General features: G+C 34.5%; 1 protein-coding gene and 1 long non-coding RNA gene across 2 annotated transcripts in view; one reads left to right on the forward strand and one right to left on the reverse strand.

Moving 5' to 3' along the window:
* Nucleotides 1–9706, reverse strand: part of LOC121387254 (clumping factor A-like) — a 52557-nt gene extending 42851 nt beyond the window's left edge. The window contains exons 1-2 of the mRNA XM_041518279.1: nt 9694–9706; nt 8546–8607 (exon numbers count right to left, since the gene is read on the reverse strand). Of these exons, the coding sequence (XP_041374213.1) occupies nt 8546–8607; nt 9694–9706 (75 nt within the window). The remainder of the gene's footprint in view (nt 1–8545; nt 8608–9693) is intronic.
* A 453-nt stretch (nt 9707–10159) lies between these two features.
* On the forward strand, nt 10160–15202 carry LOC121387553. Its single transcript, XR_005959841.1, has 3 exons — nt 10160–10205; nt 12568–12782; nt 13167–15202. It is a non-coding gene; the product is annotated as an uncharacterized LOC121387553 (long non-coding RNA).
* Nucleotides 15203–22865: the final 7663 nt, after the last annotated feature.

A 22865-nucleotide genomic window follows, 5' to 3' on the forward strand; every position in this document is an offset into this window, starting at 1 on the left:
ACAAAAATAATTTGATTTGTCCCTAAATGTACTTTATTGAACCATCTTCATAACCACCATACTCCATTTATTAATGATATTTTGTAAAAATAATTGAATTATGGCAATGGTCCATAATTCAAAAACTAAAATTACCGAGAGGGTTGACATGGATTTCACTCCATCATGGTTCAGTTATGGTGATGCATGCAATAGCTAGATTTGGTTTCTAACAATTCATGTAATTTTTATTTATTATCCATTTGTAGAGAAATAAGGTCCTTAAATCCGTGACAGTATGCCTTTAACCAATATTTGTCTTTATAAAGCTATTCAATAATGCGATGTAATTTGTATTGGTTTAATGCTAAAAGGTTCTGTGCAGCAGAATAATATGCAAATAACCGATTTATGCTATAAACCAATATGCAATAAAGTAGATTCGACTGTATTTCGGGATATTAGGCCAGTACAGGATACGAACTTAACGACGGGACCAACGGCAATTGTCATAGCTGCAATATGAATTGCCGATGGCAGTTATTTGCTGACAGATAAAAATTATTTTAAAATTTATTGCCGTTGGTTGAAGGACTATTCTTTGGGGGTTTTCATTTGTTGCAAAAGTTACCTATTTAAAATTGCTGTAGGCAAGCTCAAAATTGCTGTTGGTGAACATTTTGCTTTGGGCAAAAACATTTTAAAATTTGCAATTCTAACCTTCGCAGGATAAAGCCGATAAAATAATAATCATCACAGTATGTGACATTTGTATGTTTTTACCTTGAACCACGAAAACGGAACAATAAATATCAGAACATAAAAAAAAAAAAAATGTTTATCACATCGGCAAAAAGAAATAATGGAATAAAAAGGATGAATAAAAGTTATGCATTCTAACTCACATATACATATACATAGATATGCATAGACATATACATAGACATAGACAGACATACATAGACATAGACATAGACATAGACATATACATATACATATAATGTACGAGTATTCAGTACTGTATCCAGAAAATGAACAATAGATGACACTGTTTGGCCATTAGACAACTTGAGCTAGCATGGGTTTAGATTTAACGTATTAATAAGGTCATTACTGATTGCATGAATTTGACCTCCACTGGCTCTAAAGTTTGAACCAAATTGCAGGCCCATAGCCAATGTGGGGTCAGATGATCGGATGATCCCCCCTACTGGCGACCTTTTTTTTTCAATATGCCCCCGGACCCCCGTAAGCAACTTGGGCACTTCACATCCTCATGTGAGACACTTCATGCCTCACCATAAGCCTAAACGACCCCCATGCACCCCTCTCAAAATCCTGGCTACGGGCTTGAACTGTTATCAACTACAGGTAAGATAAATGACTCTCCTACATTTAATTACCAATAGATTTTACCCACATTCTGTCCAGACAGAATTGTAAAAAAAACACATTACAGTGACAAACTTTGATAGGATCTTAATTCTAGGACCAAATTTTAAAGCATGTAATTCTTTCACCGACTGCCATTTCATACCACTGCTAATTAATATAATGCTGGGTTTGGTTTTTTTTTGGCCTATTTCCTGTCAAATAAGATACAAGGAAACAATAATGTGTAAAAATCATGATACACAAAACTATATTGTGGTTCGTATCTAGGTGATGAAACGTCACGGTATATACTATTTATCGTTGCAGCACTAGTTGATATCAGGGAATATAGTGTGTACAATATTAATTTTCTAAAGAACTGATTCTTAATTAAAACAATTTATACACGCAAACATATTTACAATTGTTCTGAATGGACTGTCCACTATTCACTACAGTAAATGCAGCATACCTTTTTGTAACTTGACTATAATTAAAGAAATAGTAATTCCAACAGCCGCGGGCACGAAAATCATAAGAATAAGATTTCGCCTTATTGATCTGGCATGTGTTACAAGGAACTTTGGAGGAGGTTTGGATGGGGATCGTAAAAAAAATGCAAATTAATATATAATAAAATTATAACTATTGCAAAATTTAGGGGGGGGGGGGCCCTGCCCCCCTCCCCAAGACCCACCCCTGTGTTAGGTCATGTGACACGCACCAAATTTTAATTAATCATCCTCCATTTTAAGTCAGTTTCTATGAGTCAAATGAACCCAGTATTGGTACATGTAATTGTAAGGAATAAACAAAAACGACTCCTTACAATTAATGGTTTTAGGGGTTTGTAAAGTTTTGTATTTAGATACAGACTTGTCTGAACTTTATTGTTAATGACAATGTTCCTGAACTGTGATTTATTAGTGTGAAGAAAAACCTCACAAATGAAACACAAGCAAATGACAACAAATCGGATGTTGATTGCATGAGAAAACAAACCGAACAGTCTCAAGCATAACACAGTTAGCATGCAGGCATCTGAAAATTGCGAGAATGGTCGTTTCGTTTACACGTTGTTCGCGAAAACTAATTTCGCATAACCTATTTTTTGTTTGCACAGAATTTGAAGCACCATTTACTTGGATATAATGCGATATGCAAAAAGGAAATGGGTTAACTGGATTTATTTCTGCATGACCGATAAACAGGTCATGCAGATTTTCTATTCTCAACTAGAGGCCCGAGTTAGGAACGCTAACGATAAGCATCGATCTGTTTGCCGCTTTAACATTTTTAATTGCCGTCGCAATACCGTGGTAAAATAACTTGAAACAGAACTTGACTACCATAGCAAAATGACAACAGCAAATCAAATCATAACAATTATAAATCATTAAAGGAATACTCGCTCAAGGCTTTTGAACTGGTATGCATATTCAATGATATATAATGCACATTATTGCTTTAAGGGACATTCCCGAGTTTACTGCATTGTAAGATGTTTCCGTCTAATAAAGTATTTCTGTGATTAAACTTACATATTAAATATATTTTCTGGTTTAGAATATCAGTGTCTGTATATTCAATGTGTTTCTGGTTGTCTTAATATTTGTAAGAAGCCCAAACTGGATTTTGTCTTCAAATAATTTCGCACGTACGAAAAAAATAATAATTAGGAAATAAAATGAAAATCAACCTGGTACAAATATTAGAACGATCAGAAACATGTTTAATATACAGCCACTAGTATTCAAAACAAGAAAATATATTTAATACGTAAGTTTAATCGTAGAAATATTTTATTACTTGATAACATCTTAAAACATTGCAGCAAACTCAGGAATGTCCCTTTAATATATCAACAAGTACATTATTTTATTTAATTATTAAAATGTGATGGCTATTATATATAATGGGCGCAGCCATTTTGTACCATCCCAGTGAATACGCCATCTGGCGAGCCGGTGGTTACATAATATTTAATGCATCACGTCATTCTATCCCAGTAAGCCAGCTTTAAGTATATATTATTTTACAATACAAAATAAACCACAATTGTCAAAGTGTTGAAATAACTGTATCATGTTTCAGGGGACAACACTTCAAAATCTTAGGTAATCGGAAGTTCATGTGAGTTTTACTTAACTAACCGATTGTTCGGTTACGTGAATATAGTACTCATAACCGATAAGTTAGGCCTACCTAATCCTAAAACCCTTGAACTACGATTCTGTGCTACATTGGTGCTTCAAAAACAAACTGATTTTCACTTTCATTACTGACATATGGTACTTTTAATTTTAGAATGTAATTGCATGTTCACCACGTAACTTATTGGAGATTCTTGTGATTTTACAGTTGCGTAACCGACAAGTGAATTCTGGTTCTCATGAAATATTCTGCTGTGATGTTTTGTCCATGCAATAACCTACGGAATGAAATGATAAACGGAGTGTTTTCTTAGTTAATTGGTCTATACCAGTACTTTCAGTGGCCTCCACCTGTGATTCCTGATTGGCATGTGTATATTTGTTAGGCAGACAAGCTAGCCATTAATTACTGCCATCCAGACACAAAATTATGTACAGGTGGTATTTTTATAACATCACAAGGTATTGGGATATACTTGCCATCCCAAAAATAATAATTAATGGACTTTATCAGCCGTCATACTTTATTACTTTAAATCATTCTGTAAAACTCTTGATTAAGTAGACTTTCCCATCTGAAATCACAGAACTGACCAATTACGTAGTCCCAAAGAAAAGAACATAATCACTTAGGTATCGTGAGTGGTCGTTTTTGCTCCAACGTAGTCTACCAACAGGCCTATAGTGTGCATTGTTTCTTTGGGGGTTTTAAGAGAGAAAAATACGATAACCCCATTTCGTTCTATTAATGCAAATTGAAATATATATATATTTTTTTTTTTTTTTTTTTTTTTTTTATTGTCCCAGAAGAATACGTAGTATTAGGGTTGGGGCCCTAAATCACTACTACAATACATAGCATATATATATATTAGTAGTAACATATACAGGTAATTACTGACATATCTAGTATGAAGAAATATTCTTTAAACTCCTCTAGGGCACTGATCTAAATTGAAAAGAAAGATAGAGAAAAAAGAAAAGAAAAGAAAAAAGAAATAAGAAACGAAAGAAGGAACAGAGTTACTTCGTGCATAATTGTGCATATATGACAGTATATTCATAGAGATACCCACATACATAAATGCATACACATATATATTATACATGTACATATATTCACAGTTAAATAGTTTATTATATTATCAAGTCATTTATGTTATTTTACAAGTCAGGTTGATGAAAGCAAAGCGCCACGTCGTAAATGACTGTTTGTTTACACTGTGCATACAGGAGTTGGTCGGAGCTGACATCACTTCACCCCATGCTGGTGGGGGCAGGATGTAGCCCAGTGGTAAAGCGCTCGCTTGATGCACGGTTGGTTTAGGATCGATCCCAGTCGGTGGGCCGACTGGGCTATTTCTCGTTCCAGCCAGTGCTCCACAACTGGTGTAATAAAGGCTGTGGTATGCATTATCCTGTCTGTGGGATTGTGCATATAAAAGATCCCTTGCTGCTAATCGAAAAGAGTAGCTCATGAAGTGGCGACACCAGGTTCCTTCTCGTTATCTGTGTGGTCCATAACCATATGTCTGATGCCGTATAACCATAAATAAAATGTGTTGAGTGTCGTTAAATAAAACGGTAAGACTTCCGATCGTTCTAGCATTCAGTTCATTCAGGCTTAAGTTAGGTTTAGGGTTAGTGACAGTATTAACAAGCATGCTGGAACGTTTGGAAGTCTTTCCAATAAAACATTTCCTTCCTTCGCCAGAGTTCGACAAATCCGCTAGCCCGACGCCCGTGGCTAGTGGTTTTTAAGTTCAGGCTAGTGAGAAACGCAAAACCACTAGCCCCTGCGGGCTAGTGGTTTCCCCCCTCCTCTCGGCATCGCTCGATCATGTTTTTTTTTTTTTTCTTTCTTTCTTTTTCTCTCGGCTGAAATTTCGTTTAATAAATTTGATTGTGACGTTTGTCATCGAATAATATCAACAACGCAATCAGTATATATAATAATAATCCACTTGAGCTAGGTCTGCAAACTGCAGTAACAGGCTATCTCTACATCGTCACAGTTACAGCATGCATTGTTTACCTTTCCCTTTCAAGTTTCTGGCACAGGAAATAAAGTCTAATGACATGCGTGTTTTGATTGGTTAGACACGTCACGTGGTAGTTAATCTCGCACATATTATGTTTTAGGCTAAAAACTTGGAAATCACCAATCGCGACGACAGGTTAATCTCAATCAAGTAAACCCCAGCCATGCTTTGAATTTCAGTGTTTGTTTTATTTACCTATTGTTTTCTAATTTAACACTTCGCTAACATGTGGTTATCGGCAATCAGGAAAACAATTTACTTTAATGGTAACCGCATATGCAATGACTCGGCTTGGCCTATTACATGTAGTGGTTTGGATAATACGTCACAGCTGCCGATACAAGATAATACCTTTTTTGTTCATCAATTAACAACGGATTAGATGTCGCCGTTATATTCTTTTGATATCGGTCTGACACGGAATAATGCCCTGTATTTGGCATCACCGTTCCTGGCGACATAAATAGTAGGCCCTAAATATATAACCAACTACCAAATACACTGAACCATCTATTACCGTGTGTCACACTGTCGTACCCTCATTTAAATTTAATTATTTTGATAGTGTGTTTAGATACCAACCAAGAGTTTGCTCAATTATTTTTCCCCGGGGGGAGGGCAAAAACGAAAACGGGACAATGACGATGGATCACACTTGACAAAAGACAAAACGTACGACACAACAAAAAACTGAAAGTTACAACATGATTTAAGTGTTTGTTTTATTTTACTGTTATACTCGTAAATGTGTAATGTTACAAAAATTATATAAAAATCCAGTTATAATTGATCAGGAATTTGGGCTAGTGCTTTATCTTGGTGGGCTAGTGGTTTTCACAAACCCACTAGCCCTGTGGCTAGTGACTTTTCAAAATATTTGTCATACTCTGCCTTCGCCCCATGCTAGAATTCCGGATGCAACGAAAACAAAAGAAAATGGCTGTCCCCAGTTAGGTCTCACTACACAGATGTCATCTGCCACTGAAACCCATGTTAAACCGCCCAACTTCAAACGATGATTGCCAATAGAATGGGTTCTCGTTGGCACTAACAAAATACACCATTGCGAACATACATTATATAAACATTTATTTTCACTCCAAAATTGAGAATATTTCCCTCTCAGTTTTTTGCTATATGACCACATCTGGCTATAGTACCGGTCTGAACAGGTGGTTCATTAACCGATTCACTGCGGCTGTCACTTGCGCTATATACCCATGTCCCAAAAGGTTGATGCACAATATTACAAAATAACATGGGCAAAATACAGCCAGAATGCTTACCATTAAACATACATATTGTTTTAATTCTTCACCATTTCCTAGAAGTGAATATGTGAACCATAACATGTGTCATAATTAAGAACTATAGTGGACCGGAAGTGATCTGTGTAGTGAGACCTTAGCAGGAATATAATCACGGTGGTTTTTTTACTAGCTCTACAAAATTACACGTTTTTCATTCCTTAAAGTGTCAGTATGTGTTGGTGGTTTGAATATGCATCTTTCCAACACATAAGGCTCATGTCTGAGTCTATACTATCCCTTTAATTTACGTTGAGTCTCTCGATGATTGTGTCAGTTAAAATGTTCACCGTACACGATACAGTTACGTACAAATTCATCACATTATACTTTCTTCACCAGTAAAACATTTTAATAACATAATTATACTTACAGTTATCAACTGAACATTTACATGGATATGCATAACAACACATTTGACATTATGAACTTAAAAGTAACTTGTTACCAACGTAAACATTAAAAATCACCTAACATTGTCCACCATTGCAGTTTTGTCTTCTCATGTAATTTCTTGGCAATGACAGTATCGCATTCTTGTGCGTTTTTACTTTTAGTGAGATGTATTCGTTATAGGTTGTACTATACCAAATAAAATCCCATAGGTGACCATGTTACGTTTGTGTTTAAAAAGACTATATGCAATATATCAACCAAACTATGACCCATAGATATCAGTAGGCCTACTACAACCTCTACCTCAAAGTATTATCTTGTAACGGGAATTCCTCGATCTCTCTTGTGTAACTTAAAAACCCGTTTATTAGTTTCCCAAATTCGATTTATCTGATCTGGCTTTTAAGGTAGCTGTTTATGATAAAGAGTTTCACTAAGGTCTAGTGCAGAAGACGAAATGAAAACACAAAATTAACTACGTCAACGTTTATTTACACTTAACATAAAATAACACAAAACATTGATTACGAATATGATCGTTTCAGAAACCCCCTACAACCTAATAAACAAGACATATTCGAAGCTCAGGCAAACATGGCACCTTTCTGCTGCGAACGAAACCACTAATGGTTGGACTATACCAAATAAAATACCATAGGCGACCAAGTTACGTTTGTGTTTTAAAAGACTACATGCAATATATCAACCAAACTATGACCTATAAATATCAGTACTACAACCCCTACCTCAAAGTATTAACTGCAGACAATGGTACCTTCCATGGCTCTACAACACCCCTAGGTTCGCACAAAATTTTAGTACTTTTTTTTTACAGGTACCCCATACATGTTCCAAGCACAAGCCCAGCAAGCATGCATCGTCGGTCCGATGTCGGCATTTGATCGGACATGAGCGGCTATCATCGGCAAATATTCCTACAGCGGCCCGCTGTCGGGCCGCCTTCGATTTCATTCGAAGGTGTAATATTTCCCGTGACTTGATAACACTAATTTACCAGAGGATAAAAATTATGCAGATATGTCTATATGTCATTTGAATACTAATAAGAAGAAATAACTAATACCAAAACAACCCTGAAGCGGCCCGCCAGCGGCCCAACGTCGGTGAAGAAGCAATGTTTCCTGTGACAAGATCAGACTAATTTACCAGCGGATTTAAATAATAATAATGTTGACATGTTTATATATTCATTGGGTTAAAATAATAATAATAATAATAATAATAATAATAATAAAATAAAATAAAAATCTAATTAAATAAACTGCATGCCTACATTGGCCCAATGTCGGTCCGTCATCCGCCTGCCGTCGATTTCTATCAAAGCAGTGATGTTTCCTGTGACAAGATGAGACTAATTTATTAGCATGTTTAAATAATAATAATGTAGGTACGTTATTATTTTCTTTCGATTAAAAAAAATAAATCTAATAAAGAAATTGCCTACATCGGCCCACTGTCGGCCCCGCTGTCTGTTGAAGTGGCGATGTTTTGATTCATGATATCAGACTAATTTACCAGCGGATTTAAATAATAATAATAATAATGTTGATATGTTATATATTCTTTGGGTTAAAATAATAATAATAATAATAATTTAATTTAAAAAAAAAAAAAAATAAAATAATAATAATAATATCTAATATAAACTGCCTACAGTGGCCCCCAGTCGGTTTATCGTCGGCAGTGATGTGACAAGATTAGACTAATTTATCGGCATGTTTAAATAATAATATATAATGTAGATATGTTATTTATATATATATATTATCATTTGATTAAAAAAAAAAAAAATCTAACAAAGAAATTGCCTACATCGGCCCACTGTCGGCCCACCGATTTTGTCTTCAAATAATTTTGTACGTACGGAAAAAATATATTTTAGGAAATAAAAATGAAATTTAACCTAGTACAAATATATTAGAACGATCAGAAACATGTTTAATATATGGTCAGTACTATTTTATGCAGAAAAATATATTTGGTATGTAATTAGGCTACAGTCGTCAAAAAGTCTCTGTTAGTCAAATCGTTGAAATTGCAGCAAACTCAGAAATGTCCCTTTAAATTAAATTAAATTATTAAATTAAATTAATTAAATTATTTTAAATAAAATAAAAATAAATTAAATTATGAAGAATGTTTTTTTTTTTTTTTTTTTTTTAAATAAATAAATTAAGAAACTGCCTACAGCGGCTCGCTGTCGGGCCAGCATCAATTTCTATCCAAGCAGCAAAAAATTAATATTTCCAGAAACTGGAAAACACAAAAGAAAAAGGCCTGGAGGAAGAAGAAAAAAAGAAAGAAAAAAAAAGAAGAAAAAAAAAAGAAGTTTCCGTGAATTTATCTAACTTTGATAGATTAGGCCTATATGGGGACCTTTGATAATTTTGGAGGAGGGTGCGTACGCACCTCTACACGTACCCTTACGAGTCATGTCCGGTACGGGCCCTAATCCATCATCCACCTCCCCAATAAAACCACTACAGTCCACCCACCCCTAAAATAGCTTCCAATAAAGTGTCAATTTAATTAATATTTAATATAAATTGATTAATATCAATTAATTAATCAGTGTTACTATATCTTCCATAGTAAATTTTCCACTTGAAGCAGCCATTACGATTTAGCTATTTACTGCCGATACATAATTGTTGCAGCCGTTCAATAAAAGTTATTTAGCAAAAAAATGCATTAACAGTGTTATTTATGTGTATATTTAATAATATATAACATGTCCTTAGATAATTGTTAGAAATGTTTATACTGTTTCATTTGATAGAATAAACGCCTCAGGAATATTTGGTGCGGGACTATTCTTTAACGTGAGTTTGGATAAAATTTACCATTATTTAAGTGGATAGAATCGTAATCAGATTGCCATCGAACACGACAGTGAGTAGTTCTTTCAAAATTTGACGTTGTTCAACCCATAGGTATTGTAATTTTGCATTATTTTTCTTTGAACAGTTAACGTTCTTTACTTTCAGGCTAATTTAAAATGTACCTGTAGTACAAGAACGGCCATTTTGATTCCATAAGAATAAGAATGATTTCATATTTTCATCACAAATCTTTTGTAGGCTTTAGTAACGAAAATCAGTTGTAGTAGCTGAGTAATTTTGCAAAAAACATTTTGAATTTGTTTTTAATTTTAGTTTCGTTTGATAGAATAAACGTCTCAGGAATATTTGGTGCGGGACTATTGTTTTATGTGAGCTGAGTAATTTTGCAAGAAAGTTGGAAACATTTTGAATTTGATTTAATCTTTTAATGAAAGGTTTCGACGTTTGTCCTTATGATTAATATTTTGAACAGTTTGTTTTATTAAGTATTTTGTAGTAAACATACAAGTTACAAAGCATTTTTGCTGTAGTTATCCATTTAGATCATAATATATGCTCATACATGTTTTAGTTTAGTATTCACAAATTGCATCTATTTTAGTATGTTGCCCCAGTTTTAGTAATATTTTTTAAGGTTCATCATAGCCAAAGTAGTTAGAAATTGTGTTCTAGCTACACCATGACCATGCATTTATTTTCAGGGACGTAATTTTTCAACTTTTTTTGCACAAAATAATTTCACAAAATAGACTGGATTTGATCGGAAATGTTAAAAAATTACCTTTATTTAGATATTGTATATAGATATTTCAGGTTTTAAAATATATTTCCAGCTTTCTTTCCGTTTCAGCTATAGACCTAGTCATGTGTATTTAATTGATGCTTGTTTGTTTTTTTATAGTCATTAGCATACATTTTTGTATTAGGAGTATATATATGCAAACAGTGCATAGACCCAAGTTTAGTAAGTACTGTATTACAACAGGTTAATTTGTTGAGAATGTTTTTCAGATTGATATGTATTCATTGTACTGTCTTTTTCTTTCATTTTTTTTTACTGTCTATGATGAAGTGTTGAGAATCTGTTCGAGTTTCATCGTCAATCATCTGTTGTAATTTATGATAGTCAGTTAGTATTTTGTGATAATAACATTTGCAACAATCGATTATGAAATTTATAATTGATCGTTGGTAGAGCTCATCAGATTAATTTTTGATTGTAATCTATCATTAAAATATTCAGTAAAAAAAGTAGAGACAATTTAATTTAAATTGTCTCTACTTTTTTTACTGAATATTTTATGTTGAGCAACTATACACCAAACAAAAATGTCATATTGGACAAAACGAAGGAAAATCCGAGCAAAAGTAGGTGAGCATATGCAGTCAATATATACCAGTATTTCTGATGAAACGTTGACATCTGTTGAGGGTGATATTTGTCACTATGAAAATGCATCATGCAACATTTTACAAGATGATATAAACTCTGAACATGAAAGCATAATACATGCAGATAACATACCTATACATGTAAATGTAGAACATTCAGATTTAGAAGTTCTTTCACCTGATTTAGAAGAAAATTCACTCGACTCTGAGAATAGTGGTAGTGACAATGACAGCATTGATTCTGATAATTGTAATGACAGAACTGATGAAATTTTAAAATCTCAACTTGCAGAATGGTCTTCAAAGTATAAAGTTACTCACAATGCAGTTTCTTCCCTTTTAAACATTTTACGGGTGTTTCATTCAACACTTCCTAAAGATCCAAGAACACTGCTTGAGACAATCAGACACTACCAGATTCGTGATGTTGGTGAAGGTTCTTACCATCACTTTGGAATTGCGTCTTCTTTAAAATATGCACTCTGCCCAGTAGAGGCAGCTTTTGCTGATGCAGATACAGTTTCAATACAGATAAACATTGATGGTCTTCCATTGTTCAAAAGCCGAGCATACAAAAATACCACTCGATATCGGTGTTTATCAATACCGAATACCCTACAGGGGTAAATCACTGCAAAAATACTGATACCAAACCTGAAATTTCAATACAGCCCGCTCTATACATTATCAGACAGTATTTAACATTTGTACATTTAAAATGTCTATATACAGCAAAATAACCTTTCAATCGTGTTTATTTGTTGCAAAGGACACTTTTAAATAAAAATTGGCTTAGGCAGGCTCAAAAATGGCATTGGTAAGCAATTTTCTCAGCAGCATTTTTTTTTTGAAATTGCTGTAGGCAACACAATTCTTCATTTCGAGCCGTTTAATAAGCTAAGGTGACTGTAAAACAACTATAACTAAAATTAACATTCTGATTTGAACATGATTAATCATCCAGGCTTTTCATGAAAAAAATTGACCCTTATAGGCTGACAGTTAAAAGTATTGTTTGGCTTACATAATTTTCATGCTCTTGCTTTTTTGTTGTTGAAAGACCGCGTACACTGTCCAGCAGTGATAGTGAAGATTCATCCCTGGTGGATATTGCCAGACCGACGCCAGCACCGATAATACTACCCTGCCAACCAATGAGGTCAACACAAAATTGTGCACCAAGAGGACTTCCGTCAACCCCCAGTATGGGCAGGAACTCTGGGCCGAGTTTGCCCTTGCTGGGTAGCCCAGCTAGTGCTATGCTGACTGCACAACGTAAGTACTTGCTTTAAATTAGAAAATATTAACAAAGTAGCAAATTTAGAGGACCTACAACCTGCTAATAATTTTTGATGCTGAATATAAAATGTCAAATAAATTGGCAACTCGCATAATGTACTTTTCACAATATATATTTTAATATATTTAGCATATATTCATGGTAGCAATCCTGGTTAATGTTGATCCTGTTCAAACAATATAGAGGTAGCCTTGGGGTATTGTTATCTACGCAGTCAGAATCAACAATCTTCCAAGTTGTGAATAAGACCCTTTTTGCCCCTGTACACTGCATTTAAAAATTATTTCTTAGTCCCAAATGTCAATATATAACTGATAAATGATGTGATTATACATATGCCATTTTTTTCTAATTTCAAGAGGCTGTTAGAAGAAACCACGAGACAAGACTAGTGTCAAATTCAGTTATCGAGAAAATAACGAAGGAATGGTCCGTACAGAATGCGACAGAGATGGCGGACGCCGAAGAAGAAACAGTGATGACTACATGATGTAATTTAATTTAATAACCATAATTTATCATCCATTAAAGACTTTTGTAGGAGATATCGCTGGCGCTATAATTTGCGATATATCCTGTGATATTCCCCTTAGGAGATATCACTTCTGTTACGTCACTGTGTGTCTTTTCGGTGTCATTAGTGACGTCACGTGACTGCCATTCTACTAGTGAGTCTACCGCTGCCAAATAAAGTGGCATTCAACCCACATTACTGTTTACAATTGTCGCAAAGAATGATAATGGATGATAAAAAGAATATCCCCCTTGTGTCTTGTGATATCATAATTTATCAGCACTCGTTAATAAAAGTATACAAATCCCAGGCAGGTTAAACGAAAAATCGGTTTCTTTAAAAATTAACAGTGATGAAATTGATACCCCAATCCTAGCTTGGACTGTGCAAGTGAAATATGGCAACATTTTGTTGTCCCCCTCTTGTTTTGGTTAAAACATTTTAAGACAAACTTTGTTATTCATAAAAAAAACCCCTAATAATATAGATATTATTACTTGCATGTGAATTCTACTGATTTTACGAAACTATAGCTGGATTCATGTATTGCCCTCGCTCTTATTACCCTCATGCTATTGGTTAAAGGAAACCGATATTAACCCATTGATGGTAGTTAAACCGGTTAATTTCATCTTGTGAAAATGCACAATCGATAGCGCTGTATTAGTTCCATAGTGTATACAGTATTACATTTTGGGTTTACAAACTGCTTGTATTGGTAGTAGTGCTGTCTGTCCTGTCTCTGTCCGCCTGTCCCACATAGTTTTTAGGGGGTTTACTTTTTACAATGCCTCAAGATACTTGGCTGAAATTTTGTGCATAGCTTTATTCTTAACTCTTACAGATCAAGTTTGATTTTTGTTTTTGAACTTGGGAGAAAAGAAAAATTAATTTACAGACTGGGTTGAGTTTTTTTTATATGCCCGTCTATGATGGGTCATGTTGTGGTATGTCATTGTACATCTGTCCCGTCTCTTACCGTTTTCTAGTCTGGACCATATCTTGCATACAAGACCATCTAACCTTACATGTAGGAACAACTTGGGATGGTAGTGTGTCGTGTACTTTTACTAGGCCACTGTGACCTATTGTTCATGGTTACTGCACAACAATAAATCCGTGACCAGCTAATTTCTTGGTGGTTGTATATTGTTAACATTACATAAACTGTTTCTCTGCCAGTATAAATGTGTCACCAGAGTACCCATGCTAAACAAAATTTCCCTTTCTAATAAAGAGCAATAACTTCATTAATCAGACAGCACCTTCTCCAATGGTTACAGTATCATCAGTAGTTGGTCCAAAATAAACTGTTCATCTATCCCATTGCAAAAATTTCACATAATTGGAATTAATCATACCCTAACATAATCAACATGTTCATTACTATCTATGGTTTTCCATCACACTCCTAACGGGCGTATCATACACTGTTTTCACAATGCTTCCAGATATTCAGCAGATCAAGTTCGACATTCATGACCATTTTCCCGTTTTTGACAGTTCTGGCCCTTGAATTTAGGAGACCAGATTTTTCTCTCTCAGTTCTTTAAGATATTGAATAGGAAATTTTATGCACATTTTTATCATGCACTGTTATAGATCAAGTCTGACTTTATGGCAATCTACCAATTTTTCACAGACTTATTTATGCACCTTGAACTTAGAAGATATGAAATGTCTTCTTTTTTTTTGGAATTTTTGGTCATGTCCTATTTTTATAACTCGAGTAACCAATGTTTACACATTCACAGTATGAAAACTAATCATCATATTTCCTTTTTCTTTTTCATAATATACATTAATTATTTAACTAATAAAATGTAATAATTAAATTTCTGTAACATTCATTACAACGTAACGTCATCTCATTGGTCCAGACGTAGCAACGGGAGTTTGTTCATTTTTCGATGAACGTAAAAATTACGTTGTCAAGGAACGTCATTTCTGATGACGTCGTTTTAAATGGGAAAGTCGTCTTATTGAGCGTTATTTTTTATGAATACAAAATAATTCAAAATAAAGTATGAGGTTTTTGGGTTGTTTTTTTTAGTTTTCTTTACATTTATTAATTTTATTCTGTTTGAATCCTATTAGATTTTATGTCTGTCAATATCATCAACATCTTCTGGACATTTTAGGCCCATTTTGACAGTCTGCTTACCGAGATACATGTATCATGGAGATAGAGAATATTGCATGAGTGGCCGTTAGATACCATTTATCTCACAGCGAGTTGTTTTAAAATGTATCTAACGAGTGAAATCGAGTTTGATACGTTTTTAAACAACGAGGTGTAAGATAAATGGTATTTAACGGATACGAATGTATTATTATATTTCTTACATATCCTAAAAAAAGCCCAGGTTTTAATCAAATTTTAACATCTTTTTCGGCTAAATGTTATTTACAGCCGTTGCACCTGTAGCTGATTTACGCGTCACAGACACATGGTTGTTAGGTTAACTATACGTCACAGTGTAATCTATTTCAACCGTGTTGTTTTTTCACTGGATGCATGGCACTGGTGACCTGGTCATCACCTAGGAGCAGCCAGTCGTATGTCTTGAAATTGTGCGTAAACAATCCATGATGTTCTCACCAACGGGTGTGTAAGAAATATATATACTTGCATTTCGGTTGGGTTTTTTTTTTTTTTTTTTTTTTTTTTTTTGTGTGCCCATCCCTCCCAAACTAAACTATCCAATGTATTAATTTATGGAAGAGTCGCTAGTTAGTTGACTGCGTTGACACGTCGCGTACTTAAGCCAAACAGTACGTCTTGATAATTCCACCGATTATTATGGAACACAAAGTCTGTGAATTATGCGCAATGTTCATTAATATTTTTAAAGGAAAGGAATGTTTGTTTAGCGACACGTCTGGTCATTTTTTAATTAGCGACAATCGGGTGTCTATAACAGAGTAATTACGGTATTTGTCACAGAACGTACTTATTGTGTTACAGTTGGGCAACAAGATTTCTTTTACACATAGTGTAATATATCATGCATGCTATAATACCCACTATTAGTCCATGAGCCCATTCTGAAAAGTTAAAGTTTGTTTTGTTTAACAAAACCACTAGAGCACATTGATTTATTAATCATCAGCTACTGCATTTCAAATATTTGGTAATTTCGTCATATAGTCTTAGAGAAAAAAAAATCGCAATATTTTTTTCATTGATAGCACGTGATCTTTTATATGCACCATCCCACAGACAGGATAGAGCATACCATGGGTGACCTTTGATATGCCAGTCGTGGTGTACTGGCTGGAATGAAAAATATACCAATTGGCCACCGACGTGGATCGATTCTATATCGACCGCACACCAGTCGAGCGCTTTACCACTGGGCTACATCTCGCTGCCCCCCCCCCCCTCCCCCCATTGTGAAAAGATGCCTAGAAAATGGTTGAACACACACTATGTGGAAACTAATGTAACTATTGTAGGTAAATTAATTCCTGTCATATTTATATGATAAATCACCAGTGGTTAATTAAACTTCCATCATTAGAAATGTTATTTTTGCATAGCATAATGAAAGCCTACTGTATTATTCTATAAATACGAATCTCTGTAGTGCAGTCAATTATTAAAGAGACCGTCCTGGGTTTTCTGTTGTTAAAGGGACATACCCTAGTTTTATACACTAATGCATATTTTTCATAATTAGAGCCGTTTATTATTCATATGGTTCAACATAACCGAGTTAATAATAATCATACGAAGCACACGTGTAATAAATAACAAGTGTGATGACGTAATTTTGGGAAGAGACGTCATAATATTTTTTTAAATATTTTTTATTATTATATTTGTTTAATACATATTTATTGTCCCAGATCATATAGCAGTGTCGGGTTAAGTATGAGGTTTTAGTGTTATTATTAGTCTGTATGATTCAAATTTAATTATAAATATTGTCTTATTTCTTTTACGTTCATCTGGGTATGAAAAAAAAAAAAAACATCCGCAAACTTACGTGATTTTTTTTTTTCATACCCTGATGAATGTAAAATAAATAACAGACAATCCTTAAATGAAGAAAATAAGTGTTGTCCCATCATATTGAACAACATATCAGTCACCAAATCATGATTTCAGAATCTTGCAAATTTGGTACTGCATTGGGACTATTCCACTTTGTACTGTCCCTTGAAAAGGGTGAATGGCACTGAATGGCAAATTCCAGGGACTGTAATGTGTTTGTCAGGTCAAAACTTTCATTTCGGAGTGCGATATCTTCACCAATATATCCACTTTTATCATAGCTGTTCCAGTATGAAGAAGCTTTGGATTTTAAGTGTTCATTTTTTTGTAATGCGAGTAACCAATGTTTCCTTTTTTTTTTTTTTAATAATATACATTTAAGGATTGTCGGTTATTTCTTTTACGTTCATCAGGGTATGAACAAAGAAATTCATCTGCAAAATGAATCGGCGAAGAATCATGCCGATAGTTATAATTAAATTAGAATCATACTTGCTAAGAATAACATTAAAATGTCATACTTTATTTGGAATTATTTTTTATCCATAAACAATAACGCTCAATGAAACAACTTGCCCATATAAAATGACGTCATCAGATATGACGTTCCCTGACGTAATTTTTACGTTCATCGGGAAATGAACAAACTCCCGTTGCTACGTTTGGACCAATGGGATGACGTTATATTGTAATGAATGTAACGGAAATTTAATTATTGATTATTTAACAAATAAAATGTAATAAAGAAAATAAGTGTTGAATGTATAATTATTAATCCTGAACAAATCAAAAGAATTAGTATAGTAAAAATGTAATTGCACATGTATATTTAGGCTTATTAGCCAGTAAGTGGCAGCAAAAACTAACTTGGTGTTAGTAAGAACAATTATGCACACACTGGTATTGTTCTATTAAAATAAAATGTAGGTAACTCACATTACATATTTTTCGGTTACTCGCGGTGCAATTTTTTTTTATGTATCCATGTCATGTTTCATGTCACTGTTGTGAAAAATGTGTGGTTTCACTACCTGTAGTATGTATTAGTGTAGGAAAATATCAAGTGTCATTTGTTAGAAACAAGAAATAAATGATAGAGATGAAAAAATTGCTATTTCGGTTATTCGTGTTACATTGTGCTAGTTGGTCTATTTGACCAAGAATTACAAACATAACGTTGTCATATTATGTAACATGTAGATACTAGATATGCTATTACATATTTGCAAGCTGTATTTGATTGTATAAAGCATAATTTATGTCAGTCAGACCTCGTTACAATGACCACGTTCGTCCCTGGGTCACTTTGTCATTATATGGACATTGTCGTTATATCAAAATTTGCCGTTATAAAAATTTTATTAAATGACACAACTAGAGCAGATTGATTTATTAATCACCGCTATTTGGTGTCAATAGTAGCAAGGCAGGGTTCGCACAGACCTTGAAAAGTCCTTGAATTTCAGGGTAGTCCTTTAAAAGTCCTTAAATTTCGTAAATATTGAATTTATGCTTTAAAAGTCCTTGAATTTTGTGACTAAATGCTCGAATTTTACAAAAACATCCTTAAATTTAAAACTTAAGATCCACTGACAATAAATATAACAAGTTTCTGGAAAAACAATTAAACAGAAAACACTTTTTGTAGATTTTTCACTAAAATTTTAAACCGGTTACTGAACATTTTTCACCGGGTATCAAATTATTACACACACCGGAGATGCTGTAACTGCGCATGTGTTGGCGTCTGTTGAATCAGAAAAATTAGTCACAAGTGTGTCTATAATTTGAAGTGGGAAGCTAACCTGTACACCATTGCAGTACTTTGGAAACATATTTAATTAGAAATATTAAACTGTCAGAAATACAGTAAACACTTCGACACTGTATGCTACTAGTGTGTATTGTGACCTTCCCGATCCACAATAACCACTAACTGGATTAAAAACTTTAATAGACCGCAGAAGTCACGTGTACCAAGATTGATAAATCCGAATTATCCAATCATGGTACTAAACAATTGCCATGTGTACAGGTTATCACATGCAATTAAATACAATTATTAGATATAGACTGTGTGATATTTAATATCACATTATTCAATGCAATAAACTAATTGCCCGATTAATAAATTGACTAAATAGCTAAAACATTGAGCACACACGTTCTTGACAAAATTACATAACAAGTAGCAAGTGTTTTAAATGTTTTTATATAAATATATATGTTTAAATAAATAAAGTTTTCCCACAGAATTCTGGCGTTTAAGTTATTAGTTAATAGTCACCAAACGAAAATCAGTCCATCACGAAAAGTTCAATGCACGACTGCCAAGGGCTGCTAAACAAGATGACCGGTCGCCGCTCCTTCATGCCTTGTTGACGTGGTAACTTCTGACGGTGCTGGACAGGAGATACTCTAACTTCGAGTTCTGAAGATTGTGCGTTGATTCCCAGTTTATATAGGCATCTGAAGACGTGTGCAACAGAATGCACTCCACAAGAACATCGTGCAGAACTCATAACTTACGATGTAAATTAATTCGTCGACCAATCAAATCATTCCAAAAACGAAAAGCCACCAGACAGGTGCTCCACAGATCACGGTCTGGCTATACGAACAGACAAAAACAAAATGTCAGCCACCTTGCCGAACACATGTCTGCTCTCCAGGTAAGTCATTATTTTATTATTTCAGCACGCCGTCGTTGTTTAAACACATGATAGGACATAATGAGATATGTCCGCCACAGTTATATTTTATTCTCTCAGCCAGCGAAACACATAGTCTTCCATATTTTTACTTGAATTTTCACCCGACGATAAAAACGTCCATATTACATAACCCAAAGCCAGATTTAACTTAAAACCAGATTATCATAACAGTATACAGGTAATATTATTTAGTGGTTTAGCCTGGTATTACAGTCAATGTCATAGATGCTTATGGATTGCATTTAATTGATTATGGTATATGTGTACTTGAAAAATAGTCCTTGAAAACAGCAGAAAAGTCCTTGAAAACAATCTGTTTAAGCCTGTATGAAGCATGCAAGGGATCATTTATATGCACCATCCCACGGACACGATAGCACATACCAAGGCATTTAATATACCAGTCGTAGTGCACTGGCTGAAATGGGAAATAGCCCAATGGTCCCATCGACGGGGATGGATCACAGACCATCAAATGCTAAGTAAATTATTAATAATCAAAAGTGCATTCAGTCAGTCTAATCGATCGATACCCTACTTCGTTTGCATAGACTTGATTGATCGAAGTTAGTCCTTTTAGATGTCGGGTGCGCATTTGTTTGGAAGGTGTGAATTCCGATATAATTAACAGAATAACATTGGTGTAGGGGCCTACGTTCGTTTTCGACAGTTTGTGGTCGGATAGTGTAAATGTAACGACGGTCGTTATAACGAGGTCTGACTGTATTGTGGCCTTTTATTGTATTTATTTGTCAAAATAATAGGCGTTTATTCAGCATGTGTATCGTTTTGGCAATGACAATTTGTGTTTTTTATCCATGAACTTAAGCATATTGTTGGATCACATTGTTGATCATAAAACACATTCATTTATTAAGATACGTCTTTGTCCGCTTCGTTGTGGAATTGTTCGTATATATATGTATTTACAAGATATAGAGGGTTTTAAAATAAAATTAATGCAATTGTTACAAGTACATTGACTTAGTTTTCCTTTATAATTACGAACGCATGAACTTATTAAATTTTATGTAACCAGGGGCAGAAGTAAAGACAACACTTCTTGTGGTTCCAATGTTTTATTGTAGGCCAATTGGAAAAACCTGTAAAATATAATACAAACATTCCTTGCAATCACACATTAACTTTCACACTTCCGCGCACATGTATAATATAAACTCTCAATTAAGATAAAATTATTACATCACTATGTCCGAATATCAATATAAAATACTATTACAAATAAATATATCTTACCAGACATCCACAATGTCTATTTGATCAGACACTTGAAATGCAGCAGTGTTTTAAAAATATATATTATAATTAACCACTTATTCTCTGCAGAATAATTTGATAAACTAGTATGGACTGTCTGCTTCTGATGAAAGCTGATCGTAATCTGACAATTAGGAAAAATCTAGTTATAAAGGGCGTAGTCCAAAAGCATGCAGTGCATGTCTCGGTGTCGAGTCATCAGTCTTGCGTAAACTGTCATCGTCGCACGTGAATTAACAACTACTAACAAACCCAGCACAATAAACAATGACCACTGCTAACACAAAAGATGAAATAGACAACAAACCCTTTCTTTAACTATTTTATATTTAAAGATCGACTCCTACAAATTAGTTTTTATAAATACTTAATATATTATAATTAATATTTAATTGAAATCTTTGATAATTAATAATTTAACACCTGGTTACATTTAGAAGACATGTTATACCTCATTTCATTAGTAAATGGTTAAAACTTACTTGTATAAAGCATCTTGTCATGTCAAGTTAGACTTAATAACCTATTTTACATTGGTACATCTATTACAATAACATCCAGTTTTGCTGGTATTTGATCACCTGGCTGTGACTATGTCTCGCCGACGTCAGACTGCCATAAAAGTAATGTAGAGCAACATCTATGGTCATATTGGATATTGACATTGGGCCGACATCAGACTGCCTTAACTTCTTAAAAGCTATTTTGGAGCAGCATCTATATGGTAATATTGAATTGACTTGAGGATGACTCGACCCGATATCGGGCCAATATCTGAATGCCGACTGTGACCCGATGTTGGGCTGACATCAGACTGCCATAACTTCTTAAAATCTATTTTGCAGCAGCATCTGTATATGGTAGCATTGGATTGACTTGAGGATGACTCGACCCGATATCGGGCCAATATCTGAATGCCGACTGTGACCCGATGTTTAGCCGACATCGGGCCGATGTTGGGCCGACATCAGACTGCCATAACTTCTTAAAATCTATGTTGGAGCAGCCATCTATGGTGATATTGAATTGACTTGAGGCTGATTGACCAGGTGTTGGGCCAATATCGGAATTCCGACTGTGACCCGATTTCGGGCCGATGTCAGGCCGACATCGGACCGCTTTAAACCTAAAAGTAATACTGTAGCACATATTCCAGTAATATCTACTTCCCCAATGCAGGGAAACCCCTAACAGCTTTAGGCTTATATAGCATATTTTTTAATATAATATTCATATCTGCCGATGAAGGGCTGATGATGGGCCGATGATGGGCCGACATCGATTTATTGTCGGCAGCCGACGTCGGACCGCTTCCGTATAGACGAGCAAAAATGACTTCGGGCCGACATCGGCAAACGACAGCGGGCCGACGATGGGCCATCGATGGTCCGACGAAAAAGGCCTGTTGGGAGGCTACTTGACACAGTGGCACTAGATCAAATAAATATGCATCCATTTTTCGCCCAGATGAAACTATATATATATATATATATATATATATATATATTTACAACCAACACACTCACATTCATCACCAATCAAAGGACTTGTG

The sequence above is a fragment of the Gigantopelta aegis genome, chromosome 13 (genome assembly GCF_016097555.1).
Source record: "Gigantopelta aegis isolate Gae_Host chromosome 13, Gae_host_genome, whole genome shotgun sequence".
Taxonomy (NCBI): Eukaryota; Metazoa; Mollusca; class Gastropoda; order Neomphalida; family Peltospiridae; genus Gigantopelta; species Gigantopelta aegis.